The sequence below is a fragment of the Rhea pennata genome, chromosome 3 (genome assembly GCF_028389875.1).
Source record: "Rhea pennata isolate bPtePen1 chromosome 3, bPtePen1.pri, whole genome shotgun sequence".
Classification (NCBI taxonomy): domain Eukaryota; kingdom Metazoa; phylum Chordata; class Aves; order Rheiformes; family Rheidae; genus Rhea; species Rhea pennata.
Window position 1 is genome coordinate 66,995,497 of NC_084665.1, and position 23,477 is coordinate 67,018,973.

Below are 23,477 nucleotides of genomic sequence, written 5' to 3' on the forward strand. Positions count from 1 at the left end.
GAGCTCGACCTTTAAGGACTTCCTAGAATGATGGAAACAATACAAGAAAGCGAGGACGAAAAAGCAGGCTTTATTAACCCAGGAAGGATAACATATTCATCTGGCTTTATACTTTTAAGTTCCTAAACTAACCCATTGAGATCCTCATGGATCTTCACTTTACTACGCATAACTTCAAAGACATACAATTGTGTAACAAAATACTGCATCATAATGCATATGCACAAGGGGGCAGAGTTGGGCAGGGAGTTTGAGAGTCTTCTTTTTGCAACTGCAATTTTGCAATTCTTTTTGCATTTGAAGTCCATTTCAAATACGCTATTTTTAGAGAGACTTGTGCTAATAGATGATAGCTCCATTTATATTTACCTATTAGCAAGTATGGCTTGTATATATTTTAAAAAAAGCATGTGTGCTCTTGTTGGCATGAGTGGGACATAATTAAATGAACAATGGCATCTTGTTTTAAATTATTTACATAAGTATTTTAGAATATGTAGGTGGATGCAGTAATCTTTCACCGGCTGTAACGAGAGAGCTCACTGAATTTTTTTTCTATTTTAAACTTTACTCATTTTTGTTACTGCACAGTAGTTTTGAGTACTAAAAGATCCATATCAGATAACTGTGACTTTTCAAAGACCTACTCCCCACAGATAACAGTTTTAATTTGCAAAGAGTTTTATCTAACAAACCAGCTATGTAAGTTTCTTAAAACCAAACAGAACAGAACAGTTTATTTTCACTGGTTTCCTTGAAAAATAATATTTTCTTAAAGGCATCAGCTTAAAATGTCAGTATTCAAGGTGAATATAGTATCATCAAAGCTGGATGAGGAAATTTGGGGGTTTTAAAAGTACAGTGTAAAATATAAAAATGGTTTTCACCTGAATGTAGATCTGTACCTGGTTGACTGGTCAGGCCAGGGAGAGACTCCTGTAACTGGTAGGTTGATGATGATGAGGAGGTGCCATCAGCCGTGTTGTTTGAGGTCATATATGCACCATATGTTGATGCTGAATAATACTGTGCATATTGGTTTTGGCCAAAAGCTGTGTAGGATGGATAATCCTAGAATAGCAAATGCAGTTAACCAGGTAGGTAACAGATGATTTTTCCATTGAGAACTTCTAAGTTTTTTTTTTTTTTTTTTTTTTTTTTAAGACTTATAATATTTATTAATTTGAGGAAGTTTATTAGAAGACTACCAAGAGATTTCCAAAGTATTTACACATCAAAAGATGCAACTTTTGGATGGATGGATGCAAAAGATGCATCCATTGGAATTTCCATTGCTGTCCACTGAAAATAGTACTTAACAAGAGTGAGTCTAGTTCCGCATTAACAGATCTAAATCAAAACAACATGCCATCATCAGCTTTATGAGTATTTTTGTAATGTACAAAAAAAAATGTTGATATTCATACCTGTTGTGAGCTACTGAAGTTTGTAGAATTTGAAACTGAATTGTTCGCATAAATAGTGGATGATGGTGTAAAACTAGAACCTAAAATTAAAAAAAAACATATAATTAATTGTAAGAACTTGTTCAAAAGTATCAAAATAAAATTCTAAATAGAATACTTCATGTTAACATATAGATAAATCAGAGGAACAAACAACTTCTACTTTCCATTTAAATGATAAAACACTGTAATGGATTTTAAAAGTAATGAAATGCTACTTTCAGATAAACAGACATATATTCTTTTTCATTTTATGCAAGTAAGTATTGGCAATAAGTCATTACACTGATCAGAAAAGCATTTTTTTGTTTATTACAGTCTCACCTTTGTTCAGGTCTTTTTTTTTTCTTTTTTCCCTTCATTTATGAGGTTCACGCATTTTAGTGTATGTTCACTTAAAATAAAACCCAAATTTTTAGACTATTTTAATGATCCAGGTGTTTTTAATAGATTCGTAGTGAGGCATATCCATGTTCTTGACATGCCAGATGATTAATATTGCAATTTGTACTATTTAAAAGATTAACTGCATTAGAAACTAAAGAAGTCTCCAAATAAAGCAAAGCACTGATGATCAAGGGTAATAAATGAATTAGTAACTGAATAATAAAGGAAATAATAAACATGAATTAAAGAGAAATTCTAATACTTTATTTAATTCAAAAGGAAACAAGTTGCAAATGATGTCACATGGCATGTGTTCCCTAGTAAATAAAAAATGCTTCCAGTACTGCTGTGTGATTTTACCCCATAAAAAACTCAAGGTGCAAATGAGACTGTACTGTATGACTCGATCTAAATTAACAGATCACTAAAACAAATTAATTCAAGGATATTAGTTGTGGAAACAAATTCTGAGCCTTCAATTCAAAAAGTGAAAGTAACTGCAAATGATAAGCATATTTGTTAGAGTTCACAAAAATGAACTGAAAATGGACTGTAAATATGAATGAACAGCAGGCCAGCAACAGTAGGAGACAAATCCTCAGCTTTTCTCAGTCCTACTGATATGGCTGGAACTACGACATTCCATCCCACCTACTTGTTGGTCATTTCTCTGTATTCATTTCTTAAATTTTCACCACTGAGGGTGAAACCTGAGCATCGCCCAAGTCACATGCAGACCTACTGGCTTTAACTGCCAGCACTGCATTTCACTTTTGCTTCTGAAACAAGTTCTAAAGTGCTTTCAGCATGGCTGCATGTGGCACTCTGCAGATCTGTGAGCAGAATTTCATCACATTACTTGCTTTCTTAAATCTATCATTAACATACATGCTGCTTCTTAGAAATTGCCAAAGATGAGATTTTTCAAAATTATCAGAGTCCTTAAAAGACACTTGTAGGCATCTTGAGGCATTTTCAAGTACATCAGGGTAAGATCCTTAAATCCCACCAAAATCAATTAGAATGAATGAGAGTTAGGTAGCTCTTATGTTTAGGCATTTTGTAAAATGCTATTAAATGTTCATTTGCATCTTTCAGATACCTTTCAATATATGTACCTAGAGGAGGTCAAATTCAGATATTCTGACACAAGGTGTCCTAGAAAAAAGGATGGGAGGACACATGACAGTGATGGATACTCACCTGGCATTTGATAAGAATACGGTGTCTGGCCTGGCTGTGGGGTGGAAAACCCTGGACTGTAACTGAGGCACCCACTCTGCAGTGGTGACTGTGTCTGTGAGAGTCCACTTTCCGTCTTGATGCCTGGCAACATTACACCCAAATCTGCGTAAGAAATCAATTTTCAACCGATTCTTTAAAATATCTTCTTACAGTTGGGAAAAGAAAAACAAAAAAAGGAATGCTCATGTCAGCATTGCTCTTACTTCTTTGTAAGGTGAAGTAAATAATAAGAGGTCAAATACCGTAAGTAGGTAAGCTGTACGGCTGTCCTGTCTGTGAGTAGGCTGTATAGACCGCTGGCTGCTGCATTCCTGAATACTGGGTTTGTCCGGCATAGGCAGACATTGTTTGAGCTGCTGGTGTAGAAAGAATGTGTGGATAGGGCCTAAATATCAGGAAAAATAGCATTACTGTGGCAACAAATACTTTGTATGTTGATTCAAGCAATAAAGTAAAGAAAAAGGTTCTAAGATGTCCAAAGGCAGTTCATTACTCTGCCAACTGTTCCTCTCACAGGATTCATTCCATCCCCCACTGAAGTAAGCTAAAAAACACTCTAGTTTACATTCTCATAAGCACTGTATATATTTTGTGCTGTCCCATCACTACAATTTAATTCTAGGGCTGCCTGTCCAGCTCCAGGTAGACTGCGCCATTGCTAATATGGCTTTACACGACTTTGACCCCTTCGAGCCAAGATTAGCAGGCTTAAATCAGAAAAGATCTCATGCTTTTTTAATCCAGCTGGGGGGAAAGTTGGCCCAACATACAGGACTGGAATAAAAAAAGGGAATTCAGAGGTGAACCTTAAAGTTACTACATTATGTCCTCTATGTATGGTTCTGCTTCAACAGACATCTAGCATCTGGCTTCAGTGGGAGATGGATCATGCCCACAGAGAGCAGCATGAAAAATATTGACAGCAATACTTTGGTAACCAGATGGGCTTTCAACATTTGGAAAATATGGGCTAGGGAAATAGAATGGAAATAAAAATGGTCTTTTATTTATAAACACTGAGGTTTTATAGAGAGATTGAATAAAATCAAGTTTAAAATTTTTGCCCTCCGGAGTTGCAAAAACATACAGAGAAACATTTGTCTTGGATTGTTTTGTAAGTCAAATAAGATTTTATGGACCAAGAGTTGAATAAACACACTCTGTAGAATTACGCTAACTGAAACCTGGCCATTAAAAGCCATGACTAAATTTCAGATTCTAATTTATTTTTCTTCTTTTTTTTCTAATTAGTTCAGTACAGTTGGCAACAGTTAATATCAGAAAAGGATTACTCATTAATTTAGATGCCAGTAAATTATTACAGTAGATTAAAAATTCTACTAGACCTTGTAATGCATTTGGCCAAGAGTATCTGACATGGTGAGCCAAAACTTGTGTTAAGTGGAATAAGTAGGACTGTTCTTAGTTCAGGAGTTTACTTTCTGTATCTTGGCTATATCAAGATACAAATGCAAATCTGTTAAATAAAACTGCAAAAGTCTAATCAGCTCAAGTTTCAGTGTTTTCTCTGTATCAAATTTCAAAGTTACTTAGGTAGCTCTATCAAATATGCAGAAATTAATATATAGCATACTGAAATCAAGCACCCTTGTGAACAACACTGATCACAGGACACATAAATAGATGTGCATATAGATTGCCAATAGCAGAAATATCATACAACATCTTAAGTGCTTTTCATTAAGTTCCTACTCCTGGATTCATGTGAACATCTAAGAGACCGTTTTTCTCCAAACAAAAAGAAAGAAGGTCCTAACAAGGCACATTGGTTTTAAAGTCATAAATCAGATTAAAAGGTAATCCAATTTTATTTATTTCATTTTAAAATCTTTTGATTTTGAAGAAAGAAGAAGAAAGGGTGGTTCATAACTTTGACATTTTAGGAAGTACTTGGCAATGCTGGTACTGGGAGGGTCCATGTGAACATGGCTACCTTTAAGTATGCATTATGCACATGAAATTGCTATTTTTAAGTATTAACTATCTTCTTTAACATATATCAATATACATTGTCAACACAGTGAAGATGCTGATGTCTGAGAATGTGATGATCTATTTTTTTCCCTCTACTGTGTGCAGAAATTCAAGGATAGTTCTTGTGCAGTAATACATTATTGCATAGAATAGGATCTTACTCTGCAGCCACCTGAGGAAAAAAAAAATGGAGAGGGAACAGTAATGCAGTCAGTACAGAGGCTTGACTATTTTCCTCTCCTTCTCTTTCTTTCTCCTGTTGATGAATATTTAGTTTCAGCAAACCACAGAATTGCCTAGAGCCAAGGTCAAATCCCTATAAAGGCTAGAAGAGATGCAGACACTAACTTGGAGGGATATATCTGCGGAGAGTACTGATGTGATGATCTTGGACTGTAGCCGCTACTTGTTATTACTGCAAAACAAAAACCAAGAGTACAACATTTAAAAATATCATGAAACCAACACAGCCAAACATTCTAAATACTAATAAAATCATATTAGCAGAAAATCTCATTGAAATTGAAAGCTTTTCAACTAGGTAGATGCCATCTCACTTGTGACATCTTAATACAAAAAATAAAACATGGCAAATTCACAGATCATTCATGTTGTAGAGAACTTTTTTCTTGGTATGAGCATATAGCAGATTTTAAGCTTGACTATATATTTCTGAATATATTTTAGAGACATACACTTCACATCTAATCTGTGATCCACACACTATAGATCTTTCAAATTCGCAAGTTATATTAGAATTGCTATTTGAAAAGAATCTTGTGATTCAACATACGGTCTTGTATGGGATTGAAGTAACATGCATTTAAGTTTAAATTCTCCTATTAACAAGTTTAATTTCAACACTGGATAGGTAAAATATGTCTTATTCAGTCATGATTAATTTTAATCAGTTTAGCAATGATGGAAGATACTAGACTGATTGTAGTAACTGACTAGAAAATGAATTTCCCTCCTTATCATCAGGCTGAATAGAACACAGGCACTAGCAACAATATTTTTATTTCAAGTGTAAGCATAAACAGTCCTGTACAGTAGCCATCAGAATTATACATGCCTACAGTATTAACAGCTGCATTCTTCCAAGAAAGTTAGCAGAATGATAGTCACATCCCATTAAAATTTCATTCAGAAGCGGTGCTCACACTGGATTAATTCCAAGTGTTTGGAAGTTTCTCTTTCCTTTAACCATCTGTCCTGACAAAGACAGATGTATTCCAAATATATGTAGTCTGAAGTGTTGAACCAATCCCTTCAGAGCAAGTCCATACTGGGCAAACATACAGAGTGTCTTTATTAGGCCATCTGCTGTTCATTCACTTTTCAAAAGATTAAAGTAGTGCACAATGAAGCACTGGAATTTCTTTAGTCTAATCAATCATAGTTGTACTTCAAAGTATACCCTCTTCCTGAGTTGTTTGTAATGGTAGTAGAAATGAACTTTCAGAATTATATAAGTGACAAATAGGTTTAGGTTCCTAACTATTTTATGAAACATGATATATTTCTACATCCAGATCAAATTAAGGTCTCCGAAATCTATTGCTTTGAACATATTCAGAACTTCCTATTTTTAAAGGTAGTTTAAACACATTCAGAACGTGTAGGTCTTAAAAAAGAAAATACAGTAGAAGAAAAACCATTAGCTTCTTTTTTAAAGGTGTAGGATCTGAAAATAAAGAAGAATTGGATAATAATTCTTGGAACATGTGCCACCAGATTTCATAAAAATAGACAATGGCTTCAAAGATACTACAGGTTTTCTGTAATGGAAATCTGCTGAATTTAAATTCTCCATGTGGATATTCTTTTTTGTTTGAGAATGCCTTTCCATGGTTTAAGCTTGGTTTGCGGATGAGCCACTAGGCATGCATAAAGCTATTCTTGGATAACTTAAGGCAAACTTAAGAGCTGCACAAATCAACATAAACAGCCCATAAAACTCTGAAGGAGCATCTTATTTGTTAAACTCTAGAAAAGCAATCACTCTCCCTGTTGTATCACTGTGACCTTTCTGTAGACAAGCAACAGTTAACAAAACAACCTTAGTAATTTCTCAGGGTAAGGAACCTGCATGATCTATTATTGGCTTATCAGATTTTTATGACCATAATGATGCACTTTTTGTCTATCACTTGCTCAATGACAGATCAGTTGATTAATCAATTTGAGAAAAGCACATCTACAATTCCACTACAGCTAATATAAACTACCAGAAAGGAATGACTGTTCAACTAAAATCACTCAACTTATTAAAAACTAATGTTTTTCAGCAAAAACTATAATGCAATCTAAAATAAGCCTTCTGTTTTATTCCTTACCCATATACCTTATTTCATAAATTCAGACAAGAAAATCAAATATTTTTGGAAATGTGTCTGGCTTTTAAATTTTCTATTTTTTTCAGTTTTCCTAACGATACTACTAGTTGTAGGCAAGAAACAGAAAAACAGTCAAGTGCCTGAAAAGTAAATTGTGTATTTTTCAAATTAAAAAAGTCTTTTCCTTTTACTCTTTCTGGTAGCTTGTTACATCAATTTGTACACAACATTTTAGACCCAAGAGATTTGGGAAATGTGCAGTGCAACACCTACTGTATGAGAACACTATGATTGAGTAGAGCCTGTCAACTGGACTTGTGTATCATAGCTGAGATTGTTAATTCTAAAAGTTATTAGACTTAATAGATTTCATTGCTGGATGTCTTCCTAATCCTACAACTCTTTTGGTGCGGAGGGTAGGCAATGGAACAGATGGTGGAGGGGAGTAGTTATGTTTTTTTATAATTACACTACTTCATATAGCCATTTCTAAGAACAAGGATAGACACCATTATATTACTTTGATCATGCTGTAAACACGATCTCTTCTCTGAAAAACTCAAGTATTTCTAAGACTTCATTATTTGAATTTGCCAAAGGATTGGTCTTCAGGGGTAGTAAAAGACCCTTGATTTCTCAGTGAAAATCTATCAAGTTACACACTTCTGGAAAAAAAAATCACAGTTTGCACATACTGTGTAGAGGCATGATGAGGATGTTGGCAGGTGAATTCCCTTTTCACTGAGCCCATTTTCTCTGCAAACTACAGTTCCTGCCTGGGGTGTGCCCTGCAGGGTTTCTGCACTGTTACCCTCCAGCTGTGGGGAAGTAAGAGCTTCTGGAGCAAAATATACAAGGTGGAGATTCATAAATGAGAATGAGGGATTGGCTGGAGGAGAGATGTATAAAAGAGTCCCTTGGGCTAGAGGTCTGATGATGGGGTAGAAAATGGAATAAGGCCTGAAGGTACTGGTTGGGAAAAGAAACTGTTTACCAAGGTTGTCTGAGATGGAAAGACAGAGGTTGCAAATGGGACAGAACAGGATAGAGAGAAAGAAAAAGACAGCTGTGGAGAAAAAGCAGCAGTACTTGTGCCCTTTGAAGCACACTCCCAGCTAAAGCCGGGCTGAGCTGAGGCTCACTATAGTGCTGAGCATGTATTCTAGTCTCAACTAACGTTGATGCACAGAGGGGATGACAAGCTAACTGACAGCTCTTAACAGTTACTCTGTTGGCTCAAGTGGCAAAGGTGGCTGTGAGGAATTTGTATGACCATACACCATGTTGATAGTACACGTTGGATTCAGTATAGTCACATGCTGGAATATCTTATTTTTCCATTACACATCTGGAAAATTCTGTGCAAAGAGGTTAGGTTAAAAGGATCTCATTTAAATAACAAATCACAGCGTATAAACACAAGGTAACTAAAGGTTGCCCAGCAGTGACATAACTTGATCTTTATACCCTTCAGATTTTTTTTAATATTCTTTTTATGTATAATAAATTGTAAGTAGAAAGGACAATGGGAACTTCTGCTCCATTAAAATGACAAAGAGTTCTCAGACTAATCCAGTATTCTAAGCAACTCAAGCACAGAAATGCATGTGCTAACGATACATGAGTTAAAGCAAATACATTGAGTAAGAAAATGCTCAGTTTAAGACTGTTCTGTAATTCTCCACATCCTGTAAATATCCCCCCCCTCAAAGAGTTTGCTATAGGATCACAATGAGACTCAAATACAATATACTGATATAAATGACCAACTGCTATTCTTTAAAGAAAAAGGAGAGGTGCAAACAGGGGTGCACAAAATTATCTCTCCGCCTTCTTAATCCATGCTAATAAGCAAAAATTTTACCAGTGGTAACTCCACAGAATGATGGAATCAGAGCTTTGACATTGAGCTGTAATACCAGAGCCTGGCACAACTTTTATTCTAAATTCATTAGATCCACATGGTTTATTTTTCAGCTTAAAGTTTGCTTTGTGAGACTTCAGATGCCAGGTTTCTTACTTAGTACATTCAATTCACACTACTGAAGCATGATTTAATTCTAGTATACTCAGTATAAACTTGCAGGTTTATCATCATGAAACCATAAAGCCAGCATGTCCATTCCAGAGGTATTTCTGCTTAAAAACACTGGGGAAAGCAACCAGCAATTTTTAAAGCAGAGCAATTTTTTAAATCTGCAACGTTTATCCATTAAAAATCAGCATGCATCACAGTTACTTGTGAGGTCTAATGTGTCCCTGCTGCCATTTATCTCTCACAGATCATCACCTTCTATGTTAAAGCAGGTCATTAGGTACAGAGCTGGCTTTACCTTACATCCTGGAGCACCTGTCCAGCCTCTCACTCAGCTTTAGGAAACATCATGGGTTTTTATTGTCATTTGAGTATGGAAATCAATTTTAATGGGCAGAATATTTGAAGGAGAGAAATTTTACAAGGCAGACTCAAATGGGTCGTAGGACTATGAGTTCTCTTTTCATCCCGTCTCAATTTATATAAGTATTTAATAACATAATTCAACTTTTCCATATTCACCGAAGAATGCTCTTGTCCTTCTGACCTATGCATGTAAGACAGAGTAGGTGACCCCCCCACGGTGGTGTATGTCTACACATTCGCATGAGATGAGAACACAGTTGTTCTGAAAGCTTCAGGAAGGCACTAGCATTATGATTTTGTCACATCTGACATATATGTAACTGACTACTAGGGAAAAAATGAACAGCATTCAGTGCTGTTATGCTATGTTTTCAGTTGTGGCTGGTTTACCTGAAATGGGATCTTTCTACTATTTATTATTTACTGTCATTGACAATTCATTAAGCTTCTCAAATAACCAATGAGGTTGAAAAGTCAAATCCATCTTTTTATTAAGTGAGTTTTTATTGTTCCTTACCATCTCTGTCACAAAGCAGATCCAAACAAGTTCTCCAGTTCACAAGTACCATTAAAAGGCAAGAGTGAAAATAATGGATTTAACTTTTATTTAAGGCTCAAGATGGTACCAAGGCAGCACTGCATGTGATGAAGACTACATAGTATTCAGACAGGCAGACTATTGATCTTCCCACTTTGAATGACCACACTCATTTATCTCATACTTAAGTTTGTGGCCTGAGAATCAGGCTCATTTCTCATTTGAATATGCAGGTGGCTAACAGACAAAACCAACTGTGTACAGCTCAAATTCCTGCCTTTTTTGCAGGCTGAATCTCAGAAGTGCCACGATCTCAACACTTCTTTTGAAGTCAGCAGGAGCTAATAGGTGAGTGGCATCTTGGGAAATCAAGCTGTTATTTAGGTATCTAAACATGAACTTGAGATATCAATTTTTGGCACACTTCGTGAACATGTTGCTTAGCTATGTTCTACATAAGAAATGCAACTCAGAGATCTTAAATATGTGGCATAAGCTGACAAAATTTCACCAGCTATACCAAAATCATATATGATCAGACAGTCTATAATCTGCAATATTTACTAAGAAAATTTTAGGATTAGTAACAACAGAGTCAAAGTTCTCACAAGAAAAAAAAAGCTGATTTTTAGCCAAAATTTTCATTTTAATGTCACTTGTTAGATTTTAGGTTGTTGAGCTTTTTTTTTTTTTTTTTTTTTTTTTTGGTGTAATCATAATGTGGAAAATGTTTTCATTTTTCTAATCAGATACAGTATATGATTCCTTTCAATTCCTTTCATCTTTCAAAAGATCTTTTCTTCAAGAACTTGTACTTATTCGCTCTACTTTTCTGAATAGTCAACTTTGGACTATATTTGCAATTACTAGTATATGCAGATGATTCCAACATTTATCCTCCTTCCCCCTCCCTGTTGGTATTAATATTATCAGGAAGCAGTTTAATCATTAGAAGGCAGGTTAGCTGTACTTTTCCACAGTTCATTACCTATAAATGCTTTAATATACTTAAAAGTTGTTGCCTCTCTTTGAATTTTAAAAACAACTGAGAACTTAAGGATTATTTAAATCAATATATATACTTTATTTACATGGACAGAAAGTAGTTTAGGGAAATCTGATCAATGTTTAAACTAAGATACTGCTAATAGGAATAGAAAGACTATCACTAAAATATAACCCTTAAGATTTTACATTTTACAAATTAGAATGGCTGTTACAAATACCACCTAATTTTTTCTTATTGAGATTGAACAGGACTAGCAGCAAAAAAAAGCTACAGTACATGAATGATGTTATTATGATAAGATTTCTGCACACAAGAACAGTCTTAGTCACTAGTAAAGCTTTTTAAGATCATAGCTCATGCAAATTGTAAATTAAGATGTTTTCTAAGAAAGCTATTATTATTATTATTAGGTATTAAAATGTTACTTTATTGTAGCTTCCATGCAGTGAAATATTCATTAGTGAAGGTTATTAAATGCTATATTAGTGTGCATCTAATAATATATGATCTTATCATGGCTTTACCTGACCCAGTAAAAGTGTCAAGCGATCCATCTCCAGTTGTTGTTGTTGTTTCACTGCTGTTCATGGGCTCTGTTTTGACTGCAAGAAGAGACACTACATAGAAGAATAAGTAGACATGAGATTTTACTTCTAAATTTACTCCGGAGTCCTCGTGCCAGTTTTAGCAGTATAGTCCGGCTAGAGTAAGCATGCAGGGTAACAGCTTAGATCTTCATTCTTCTGTGTTATTGGCTTGGGCTGGAACAGCCATTCATCTATCTCTTTTTATCTGTGCACTCATTATCTGTTTGGCAACTGGAATATCTTCTGTGGAGATTTCAATTTAAATCTTATTCATTCTAACAATTCCCTATGATTAGCGGAGAGGAAGGAAACATTAGTTGTCAAGGAATGTAGCACATAACAAAAATAGTTTTGCCTGACCAGTGAAACAATAATATGTTTCAGACCCAAAACACTTTCACAGCGCCAGCCTTCTCCCTTTTCCCTTTCCTCATTTTCTAGTGTTTTTTTGTGTGTATGTGTGTGTGCGTGCTCTAGGTCATTGCATTGGCAAGATATTTTGCATAAATTTAGAGAGAAGTAAAAAAAAGAAGAAGAGTAAGAAAAAGAGACCCGGAATTACAGAAGGGTGTAAATGACAGCCATGACAAGTCAGCTTCTAATTAAATGTTGCCAAATTAAAACTAAATGTTAGCAAATGTACCCTTAAATGTTACCAAAAATTTGGTTCCACTATGAACTCAAAATATTTCTCATGAACCATCATGCACCCTTATCATCCAAGCTTTAATTGTAACCATCACAGGGGCAATCCAGATTTTATAGTTTGATATGTTACCTCAAGGGACAATTTAATGCGGACTTTTGCACTGGAATTTGAGAACCACTCGCGTGGTAAGAAACAGAGGTACAGAATACACTATGGTTTTTATTAGAAGCTCGACTGGCATGTGTGGCAAACCCAAACATAGTATTGTAATTGCTTTGTGAAGGTCAGTTAAGTGTGTATGCACAGTTATCCCGTGCATCAGCGGCCTGCTTACAGATACCACTGCATGGGTCACTGTCTGGGAGTTTAGAGTGAAGTGGCAGGTAAAGGACCCATGTGCCATATTACTGCAGACACACACTGGGTACTGAAATTCCAATGACGCAGACTGGGATTTTAAGAGAAGCCTTTGCTGCGGTTGCCAAGCTGGCAGAGCCGCTTCAGGCAGATGCAACGTGTGCCAGGCAGAGGCATTAAAGTCTGTAGAGGAGATGATGGTAGATGGGCTAAATGCAGGATTTGATGTTCACATGTGGAACATGGCCAGAACAGTACCTACAGAACCATTCTGCTATTCCTCCTAGTGAGGAAGAAGGAAGCGATCAGGAATTACAAAACTCTAAATACAGTTGTTGGTCTCCCAGAACAAATGAGCCCAACTGAGTTGGGTGTCCTAAGACAGCACACTCAAAAGCCAGGCAAATTGCTGAACAGCTTTTACTTTTATAAGTCATGTTGGATGTTTACCACTGCACAAGTGACCTATCCTGAATTCAAAAAAATACCTGTTTAGATAAAGCATGGAACAGTTGAGAAATAAGAGTACATTTGTCTCTGTAATGTACAGAATGTCCTGTAATATTGCCAGTGTCATAGTGCTAATGAAACCAAACAGCCCGTTCTTATACAAGTTACAGTTATGCTGCAGCTGTATCTTTCCTTTTCCTATGAGAGATTAAAAAAATATTTGAATGTATGTGCCTTTTAAATGTAGACTTCTTTTCACTATCTTTTCTCTTTAAAATTGGCATACTCATCTCTCTGCAAAGCAGCAGGACATTAGTTCAAAGTGAAATCATCATGGAAGAATTTTAGCCACGTTTTTTCAAGCTGTTGTGCCCTCCTTATCATTTTGCAGGCCTTTATTTACTGATTTCAAAAAAAAAAAAAAAAAAAAAAAAGACAAAAATCATACAAACTGAGCTAAAATATACTTTCAGAAAAAGGCTTAATAGTCATTCAGTACCTAATAACAATTGCCTCCACTAAAACTCAGGCCATTCAGTCATGTGGAACATGTATTTTTGAATACATGAAAGCACGAAAAGTAACAAAATTAGTTTTATCATATGCATATGTCTGTTTATTTTTCACAAGGAGAATGATAAATAATACTATGCCAGACAAAAAGTTTCATCTTCCCCTCTGAAGATCTTTGATCATATTTTACTTCATAAGATATACATTCTCTTTTCTCTGTAATTTTTTGGCATTTACTTATATGAAAAAAAACTACTTTTCAGGACCTTTAGCCACCTCTATTCAAGAAGGCATTCCATTACTGCTAGTGCTTAAGAGCGATGACCTATGTTCAGTATTGCATCTAGAAAGAAAGAATGTGTCTGCTTTCTTTAACTAAAGCTTCAGTGAGTGAAATGTGCTCTTTAGAGTTATCTCTATTTCTGGTTATTGCCAGTTCTAGTGGCACTTCAATCGACACAAATATTCACCATATTCTTCGCTCCCTGTCAAACAGAAAATGATCTAAAACAAAAGAACTCATTTGCGTACTTGAGGACACCATATTGGCACCATGCTTTATTCAAGAACCCATACAGAAAATGTTTCTGTATGTACTTGACTTTAAACAGTTCTACTTCATTACATTCACATTTTATCACAGTAAGGAATTAATCTGGACCTTTCATCACTGCAGCTACATATTTGGACCTTTCTTTTTTTTTTCATATTGCATGGAACTAAACCAAGAGGGGCAGGGGAAAGCACTAAACTAACTAAAAAAGAAAAATTCTAATGTCAGACCAAAAATCCAATAACATTTGAAGTTGAAATCAAAACATAAGCTGACACCAAGTAAAAATACACACTCATCCCTAGATTTCCTGACACATGAGTAATGATGTGTGGTTCTGATATTACTATGGCAATTTGTCCAGATATAGCATGAAGATAAAGAGTTTCAACCTTCATATTGAAGGAATAATTTAAAGAATATAAATTTGATACCCTATTTTTTCAAGTGTGGATTAGAATTAATTTTTAAGTATTAAAAGAGTAAAAATAAGGTGAAAGGCCTTCTTAGCTGGAAATACATTTGGGTGTTGACAACAGTGAAGACTTTACGTGCTAACAGAGTAGAGCCTCCAGGATGGTCAGGGCTGGAGCATGTGATGTACAAGGAGAGGCTGAGGGAGCTGGCTTTTTTCAGCCCTAAGAAGAAAAAGCTGACAGAAAAATTAATTGTGGTCTTCAGCTACCTAGCAGGCAGACGCAGAGACGACCAAAGGCACTCTCTTCTCAGAGGTGCAAAGGGATGGACAGGAGGCAACAGACACAAGCTGCAGCAAGAAAATATCCAATTAGAGGTGAGGGGAAATTCTTCACTGTGAGAGTGGTCAGGCACTTGGAGAGGTGCCCAGAGAGGCTGTCGGATCTCCATACTTGGAGATACTCAAAACTCGACTGGATACAGCCTTGAGCAATATGATCCAACTTCAAAATTGGCCCTGCTCTGAGAAAGGGTTGGAGCAGCTGACCTAAATCAGTCTCTTCCAAACTTAATTATTTTATTGATTAACTCAAAGTACAGTTCCCAACAGGCAACAGTTTTTATAATGTAAGTTCTTTGCTTGATTAAACATCTTGCTCTGCCAAGCTTTTTTTTTTTTTTTTTTTTTTTTTTCCCCTAAGGAACCTCTCTATGCTAAGGACTGAAAATGAAAGTAAGAGTTTTAGGAGCAGCAGATGCTACTACTATGCCCAAGGTTGGACCAGCAAGTAGGACAGCAGGAGGTAATGTCAGCAATTAGAGCAAACAAGTCTGATTCTTTAAAAGTTCACGTAGAACAATAATCTAGGCAGCCTGCCATGGGAAAGACATTCTCCTTTCTTTTAGCAATCTTAAGGATTTTCCTAAGGGACCAGGCCAGTATGAACAAAGTGAAGTGGCTAGCAGAGAGTTTATGAAGCCAACGAGCTATGCAAGCTGTACAGAGGACAGCAGCTGAATGCAAAACATCTCACGTGATGGCTAGCAGCTGCCTGGCCAGCTGAGGCTTGCCTTACAGCAGCACTAGGTCTGGAAGGGAAGAGACAGGGCCCGATTTGGGCAGAACATCTCAGATGAAGGACTGCAAAGGCAGGCACACGGTAGCAGCTGATCAGCAGCAGCCAGTAAAGTCCTATAGTATACATATCTCATGAAGGAACAGATGATGATATTTACTAAGCTCTACTTAGTTTAAGCACATAATATCATATAATTATAGACATACTAGAAAGGGCAGGTACTGCACAGATTGCCCTCCTCAGGACAGACTCCACCAAATACATAGATCTAAAGATTCTACTACCAACGGAAAATCAGATTTAAGATTACACCAAAGCGGAAGTGCCCTCAGTAATGCAATGACTCCCCCACTGGATTTCTCTACTCCTGGTAATTAGCAGCTAAATTATTACCTTCAACATTTACCTGAACGTGCTGACCATGTAACTGAAGTGACAGACTAAACTAGCTCAGTTTTTCCTTAAACTTAAATTCTCATAACTGAGCAGGTACATTCGCAAGTAATCATTTATTCTAGTGCAAAATATACTTTTGTACTAAAGTCTGAACTTTTTTAAAAAAATTCTCTCAGGGTACACGGCTTCCATATGGCAAGCTAATATTAACATTTTTTTAAAAAAGGAAGCTTTTAATGTCTTCCTAACTTTAGCACAAATCTGTGCAGCTTAAGCACCTATGCTTGTAGATAGTCACAACAATGTATGTTTACACTTATGATTATTCCTATAGGTACTACAACAGTACCTCTATTACATATGTAATTATTACAAAGCATTATAATTCATAGCAATTAGTAATACATATAAGAGTAAACTCAAAAATAAAAACAACAGCTTGGAAAATTTGGCCAAATGTTTGTAAAGTGGCAAGTTACAGGTAGTAGCACACTAGATATAAGCTTTAATAATAAAAGTAGTAGTAATGTCAACCTTGATTTTTGCTCAGGTAATCAAGTAATGTTGTATCTAAAACAACAGAAAAAATAAATGGGTATTCTGTGGAAAATCCATTAGTCTGACTTCCAGAGATGATGAGTACTAGCAGTTCCCAGCAAAGTTCATCAGCACTGAGTTCTCTCAGAGTATGTATACAGTTAACCTGAATTAGAGTCAGTTAAAATTCTCATTGTTCATCAAATGGCTTTCAATGTATGGCAAGATAAATATTTATTACAACTCCCTTCCAGTTTTCTGGCTCTGGGAAGGGCCTCTAAGAAGGAGTTGGAAAAAAAGTGATGCAAAAAAACCCCAACATGTAAATGTTCAAACCACAGAACAAAAGCAGACCAAGAGAGATGTAACACAGCAGTCACAAAGACACACCACCACACACATGCACTGTACCAGAATCTCTCATACTTGTTGCAGAAGAGGGAGTACTGCAACTCAGCAACCAGTCTGCAGTATTTAAAACGGTCATGTTGTCTCCTGAGAACAGGAACAGTATAATGGTTCATTGTCCAAATGTCTGTTCGATGTACATGAATATTCTTCAACGCAAGTGTTTTTATACTTTTTGAGCCAAGTCTTTTAATCTGCACTGTATTGTTTTTATGAGTATTATTTTAACTGGTTTATTTTTGCAAGTATAATATAGAGGCATATAGTTATTAGTGTTCTTTAAAGATATGCTTATAGTTTTTCCCTCTCTTTCTGCTAGAATAAGCATTTTATTTAAAAATATAAATTGGTTGAACCTTAATGGTTCAGCTTTTCTCTGCATGACTCTGTTCCCTCCATATACAGAGGCACTTTTTATTGACATTGTAAAGCATTTTGTTCACTTACCCTTGTCTAAAAAAGAATCTTTCAATGTGGTCAGAGAGAAAAAACTACAAAGATTTTGGTGCTAACTATTAAAATAGAATACAGTGTAGAGAAATGTATAAACTCCAAAAAAGAGGGCTGAAAGTCTAGCTCAACTGGTATCAATGGTGTTACTCTCTTTGATACCAATGGGGCCAAGACTTCATCTCAGAATGTGATACCCTTCCTCCCACTGCTCCATTTCAGGTACAGCAAAACCTGTTATCTGCACAGAAAACACTGAAACATCCGTGTTTTAGCTCCATGGTAGTGCTGTCCCTATAGTAATAGATACAGCAGTAATAATCAGTAAGCTTTAAGAAGACCTTAAAATCTTTGATTACCTACAAAGAAATGGAATTAGTGTGTTCACTGTGTGAGAAAATTACCTAAACCAACACTAGTGCCAACTTTGATGCACTTCTTTTGACATAGCTTTTAAATTAACCAAAATGAATGTAGTTTAGTGTATAATAGTAAGTTATTACTCAGCAATGAAGCATGAAGCAGAAAAGGCAATCTATTTCAAGTTACCAACAAAAATAACCAAGCACATACTTCCTTCAAATTAATCATTCCAAAATTTTCTCAGTTTCACCTTTGAGTATTTCTGCCTCTCACTTCAACTGGTGCAAACTGGAGAAATGGTGTTGGAATTAGTATATTTACATTGGTATAAGATTTACATTAAGTGAGTAAACCTCAGGCTAAGTGCCTTTATTTTGTGTTATAGAATAGCAAACTGAAATAAGGAGTAAATTTAAATATTATATGACTGCGATTTTTTCATAATTCTTGCTGGGTTTATAAATGGGTTTACGCTCATCATTGAAATGTTAACTTAAAAAAGGCATATGACTAAATAGCCAAAACCTTCTATACACCAGTGACACCTTACACTTACCTCCAGTTCCATTTGTTGTAACTGATGTACTACTGAGATTAGATTTGTCCAGTTTGGAACTACCCGGCGCATCACTACTTCCAACAAGGTTATGAGGACTTGCTAGATCTTGCATTTCCATAGACCTGTTACAGAAGAAAACAATAGTATTTAAATGCATTTTGCTAACATCCATAATAATATGAATTTTCTAAAATAACTTTCTTGGACATAGAATTTGTAATGTAGTTAGATCTGCAAATCAGTACAGAGTCCGCCAATGTCTTCTTTGTTCTGTATCAAACTTAAGGAAGCAGTTATTAATATGATGTGAACAGCAACAACGCCAGTATTTTCTAATTTTCCTCCAGGTATTATAAAGTAAATAAAGCAGGCTAATAAAATTGCTCAAAGTGCCTGGAAAATACATGCATGAGGGAACGCATACACACACACACATACGCACATATATATGCGTGTATGATTTAGAAGTAAATGGATAAGCCAAGCAAAAAGTCAGTCATTACACAGCACTATTTCTGACTCCTATCTCTGACTCCTATTATCTCTATTCCAACCACCAGTAGTCACTAAATTCACACTAAATCATAGTAACCAAGATTAGAGGTGAAAGAACAAAGCTATCATGTACATCTGGAACCTTCTTCAATCTCAGTATTCTTACTAGCCTGTTTTTTTTTTTTTTCTTCCAAGTCATTTTTAGGCAACTTGCAAAATTTGCAAAAGGCAATGACGTGGATATAGATCACAGGGGATTTCAGTGCCTCAATCATACTGAGGAACTGCAGACCTGCCTTCCTCAGATGCAGCAGACAGTGCACACAAGGAGCAATCCATGTTAGACTGGTGTCACAATCCGATTTGCAGTATGTGCTCCCCTTTTCCCTGCTTCATTTGTAAATTAATTACGTATTTTTTTCCCCAAAGAAACACCCAAAAGGCTATGCATAAGCAAATTTGCAAGCCCTTTTGCAATAGAGGAATTATTTACCATATGCATTCTACAAAGGCCAGTACTGTCTTACACATTTGTAAAAGTTCAATAGTATTGCAGAAGATTGAAACGGCTAAGAAAGAGATGAACAGTTGGGATAGTTCAGTAAGTGTAACTGTTCCTTTATACTCACATTCTGGACAGGAAGAGCAGTGGTCAAGTGCTAAGGTAACACCTATCATCTTATATATTCATTGAAAGTTTCCCTTTGAACTATCTTCTGTGGTCTGCACAGATTCCCAGGGGAAAAAAAAGACATACATATATTTTCATCAGATATATGTCTGCTGTCTGAATCTGCTTTTCGCTCCAAGAAAAGTAAACGAAGAAAAGGAGAAAGTATTTCTGTGCTCCTAACTCATTTGATCTCTTTTCTTTCTCTGGTTCCTTTAGTTTGCCTCTGATTACATTCATGTACTCCAAGACACAGACTGAGAGCTTTTGGGTCTTAAATTTCTTGGTTTAGGATATATTACATCACAACTGGGAAAATGTACCAAGGCCTTATCTAGAGCCATGGGAAGCCAATGAAGCCCATTTTTCCAGTAAGAGCTTGAATCAGGTCTGAAATCCAGCAGTATTTTATTGGCAGGGCAGTCTCCCCCAAAACAGTGCATGTGGATGAGCAGTGGAAAGCTTATATTGCAGAAGGTTGTACACCAGTAGGTAAGAATTTTACAGCTATATTCAAGGAAATGCAATGGCGAAAACTGAGATTTGAACTGCCTTAACATAGATTTCATCATCTACTTGTATATACGTTTCCACACATCTGTCAGCAGTGCATTAGATTTCTAGTGTACTGGAAATGTGATCAGTGTTGGATGAAATAAAATGAACTCAAGTGGTTTACTATTCCATCAGTTTTTGTTTAATAGTTTCTATACAACAAGGACAGCAGCTAAAGGTTAAAGAAAGTCTGTGAGTTTCCATCTTGTATGTATTTAAGGGAGCAAGAGAAAGCTACACAAAATAAACAATATATGCTTCACTGCATATACAGTTTAATGCTTCCCATGTGTTCACTTAGCAGTTTAAGTGTCATGACTTCCTGTTCAATTCTGATCAGAGATACCTAATGGACAGTTCTACCTCAGAAAGTTTATATGTGCTTTTTTCTTGTTTAACATGAAAACTGCAGTAATTTCTTTCCAAATAGGTATATATCACAGCCACAAGATCTATGTGCATCAGCAGTATTTCGTAAGCAAAATCATTAACTTATCTAGCTACTGTATTTAAAGACTATTTGTCTCACGCAAATTTCATACTCAAATAAATCAGATAGTTTTCTGCTAAGAAATAAAGTCCATTTTTGGGGGGGGGGGCAAAGAATATACACAGATCTGACTTTGTAAAAGGAATTTATTTCCCCATACCAGTATGACACCCTTTGTGCAGAAAGGCATACCACTTTACATTTGTTTTCTATGCTCAGCATCCAGCAAAAGGCAGTCCAGTCTATAAACAGGGCTCTTGATTGTAATGCAAGTGAATTGCTTAATTAATACTATCTTAAAAATAGCACATTTATGAATACAAATTTTAGCAATTTTAGCTGGATGAGTAAAGACACCTCACACTTATGAATAGACTTTTGGATAAAAAGAATATCCAAAATGATAAGAAGTTTCACAAAACCACTTGCATACATTTGTACCTACCCTACATGCTCTACCTTGTGTGAACAAGTAACGGGATTATTTTAATATATTCTTATCTGACATATTTATTCAAGTACACATTACCTTCTGTGTAACAGATTTCAATTCACCTTTCTAGATATTTTTAGCTTAAAGTTTCTCAGGAAGATGTAATGGACCTACCACAAATCTCACAGTATCAGTGAATAAAGGATTCAGGAAAAATGTTTAATAAAATGGATGAAATAATTCCAACATCTTGAATTCATTTTTTCAGACTAAATGTTTATCAGACTCCTGCTTTCACTGACTTAATCAGAAGCAGGTTTGGGTTCAGTATGAGTTTTCCTGCAATAACGAAAAAAAAAAAAAAAAGTAGAGAGTGATCTCTGAAGGACCACTTAATACTTTTAAGTACATGTGGTTATTTATTAAAGACTGTTTTCTAGTACATGCAGTGCATTTCAATTTAGACAGACTAACGTCTATTGTTAAGGCTGCTTGAACAACTACATCATGCAACTTTATTTTCTAATTGTCGTTGCTTTGTCATGTATGTAAATGAGCTACAGTTTTCCCAGTCTTGCTCTGTCACAGACTACTTTTTTGTATAGTTAAGCAAAGTGTTCAGTTGTACCAGAACATAATTTTTTGAAGTAACTGATTGTTTCCTAAGAAATTCCTTTAAATTTCTCTTGACTTGAAGAGTGTTAGTATAAGTCTAAGGTTCTGAGCAAAACCCAGAAATCTAGCAAGATCGAATTATCTTTTACTCTTCTTTCGCTAAGCTTCAGGTTTTTGAAAATTGATATTTGCGTGTTCTTAGTGGATTTTTTTAGAGGCTTACTGGAAAAGTCTCTAATAGATCCCATTTGCACAGATCATCCTCCCAGATCCCAGGGAGCTGCAGCTCTAACCTGAACATGGACAAGCTCAACAAATCACAGCAGGGCTGTGGGTGACTCCTGGGGCTTCTACATTAGGTCACATTTGGGTTAAACAAACAGCATCCAAATGGGTTAAACAATAGCATCTAAACAGATAATCTTCCCACTTGTCTTTACAATGGCAACTGGACAGAACTTGTGACGTACCCTGGACCACTGTAGCATGCAGCCCAGCACCATAATTTAAAAACTTTCACGTACAGCAAATCCAAAGTAAAAGTAAATTGAAAGAAGGACTAGTAAAAGGCTATTTAAAATTTAATCTTTCCATGAAGTTTCTAATTAGTCCAAAAAAATTCTTTATATGAAAATTACTATATAATTTTCTTTAGCAGAATCTTCACTAAACTTTACTAAGGCAAATAAACATTATTTTTTTTTCCTTATTTTTTCCTGTTTCTCCTTCCTATTATTACCCTTGTTCTTAGACGTCCCAAACCTTTCAATGGAAACTTGTCCAATTAAGATGTCAGCTACCTTGGAGCTTCTAAAATTAAACAAATGAAGAATTCCCCTTTATTTCAACGTTGGTCTAAAAGTTAATTTTATGTTGGGTATCAGATCTCTTCAGACTCAGCTAAACTTGCTTCCTACTGCTATGGGCTCAGGTCTCTGACTGATATAACAGTTCTGAAGAAAATCAGGGCTTCTTTTAATCATTTGACACAGAAAAATTTGTTAATGAAGATTTTTTAGCCATGTTCTGAATATGACCAGTAAGCCTATCACTCTTCAATAAGCAATCTGAACTAGTCCATACAAGACTTTCAATCTGACAAAAACTCAGGATGAATATACATGCACATATGCAAATATCATTGTATATACAAAAGCCATTAGTATAATAAAATCTATATAAAAATTGCAAGAAAGCTTAAACAACAGACATTATGATGTCTCTTGCTAATAATATATTTTTTCTGGCTTTTTGGAGAACTGTGTCTTACATATTGCATTCACAATTAGGCCAGGCATTTTTCGTGCTTACATCTACATAAACTGTATATAATGCAATTAAAAGAAGTTACACTAATCCTTTAACTGAGCAGCAAGAAAGAAGGTGGAGAGACAGATTCTATATCATGGACATATTTTAAGAGGAACGCATGCATATGTATAAATAAATGTATATTAACAAACACATACATACTCTTAATAGTTTTCTGGTGCTAAATATATACATATATATGTGTACACG

At 35.6% G+C, this 23,477-nt stretch overlaps 1 protein-coding gene across 6 annotated transcripts in view; it reads right to left on the reverse strand.

Moving 5' to 3' along the window:
* The window catches only part of EYA4 (EYA transcriptional coactivator and phosphatase 4), a 157,318-nt gene that overhangs the window by 33,559 nt on the left and 100,282 nt on the right, over nucleotides 1-23,477 (reverse strand). For 2 of the 6 annotated variants that reach the window (XM_062570891.1, XM_062570892.1), the window contains exons 4-10: nucleotides 18,696-18,820; nucleotides 11,905-11,997; nucleotides 5,442-5,508; nucleotides 3,341-3,483; nucleotides 3,057-3,200; nucleotides 1,428-1,507; nucleotides 906-1,071 (exon numbers count right to left, since the gene is read on the reverse strand). In XM_062570891.1, coding sequence (XP_062426875.1) covers nucleotides 906-1,071; nucleotides 1,428-1,507; nucleotides 3,057-3,200; nucleotides 3,341-3,483; nucleotides 5,442-5,508; nucleotides 11,905-11,997; nucleotides 18,696-18,820 — 818 coding nt within the window. The remainder of the gene's footprint in view (nucleotides 1-905; nucleotides 1,072-1,427; nucleotides 1,508-3,056; nucleotides 3,201-3,340; nucleotides 3,484-5,441; nucleotides 5,509-11,904; nucleotides 11,998-18,695; nucleotides 18,821-23,477) is intronic. The other 4 variants (XM_062570896.1, XM_062570893.1, XM_062570895.1 and 1 more) reach the window with 4 other exon arrangements.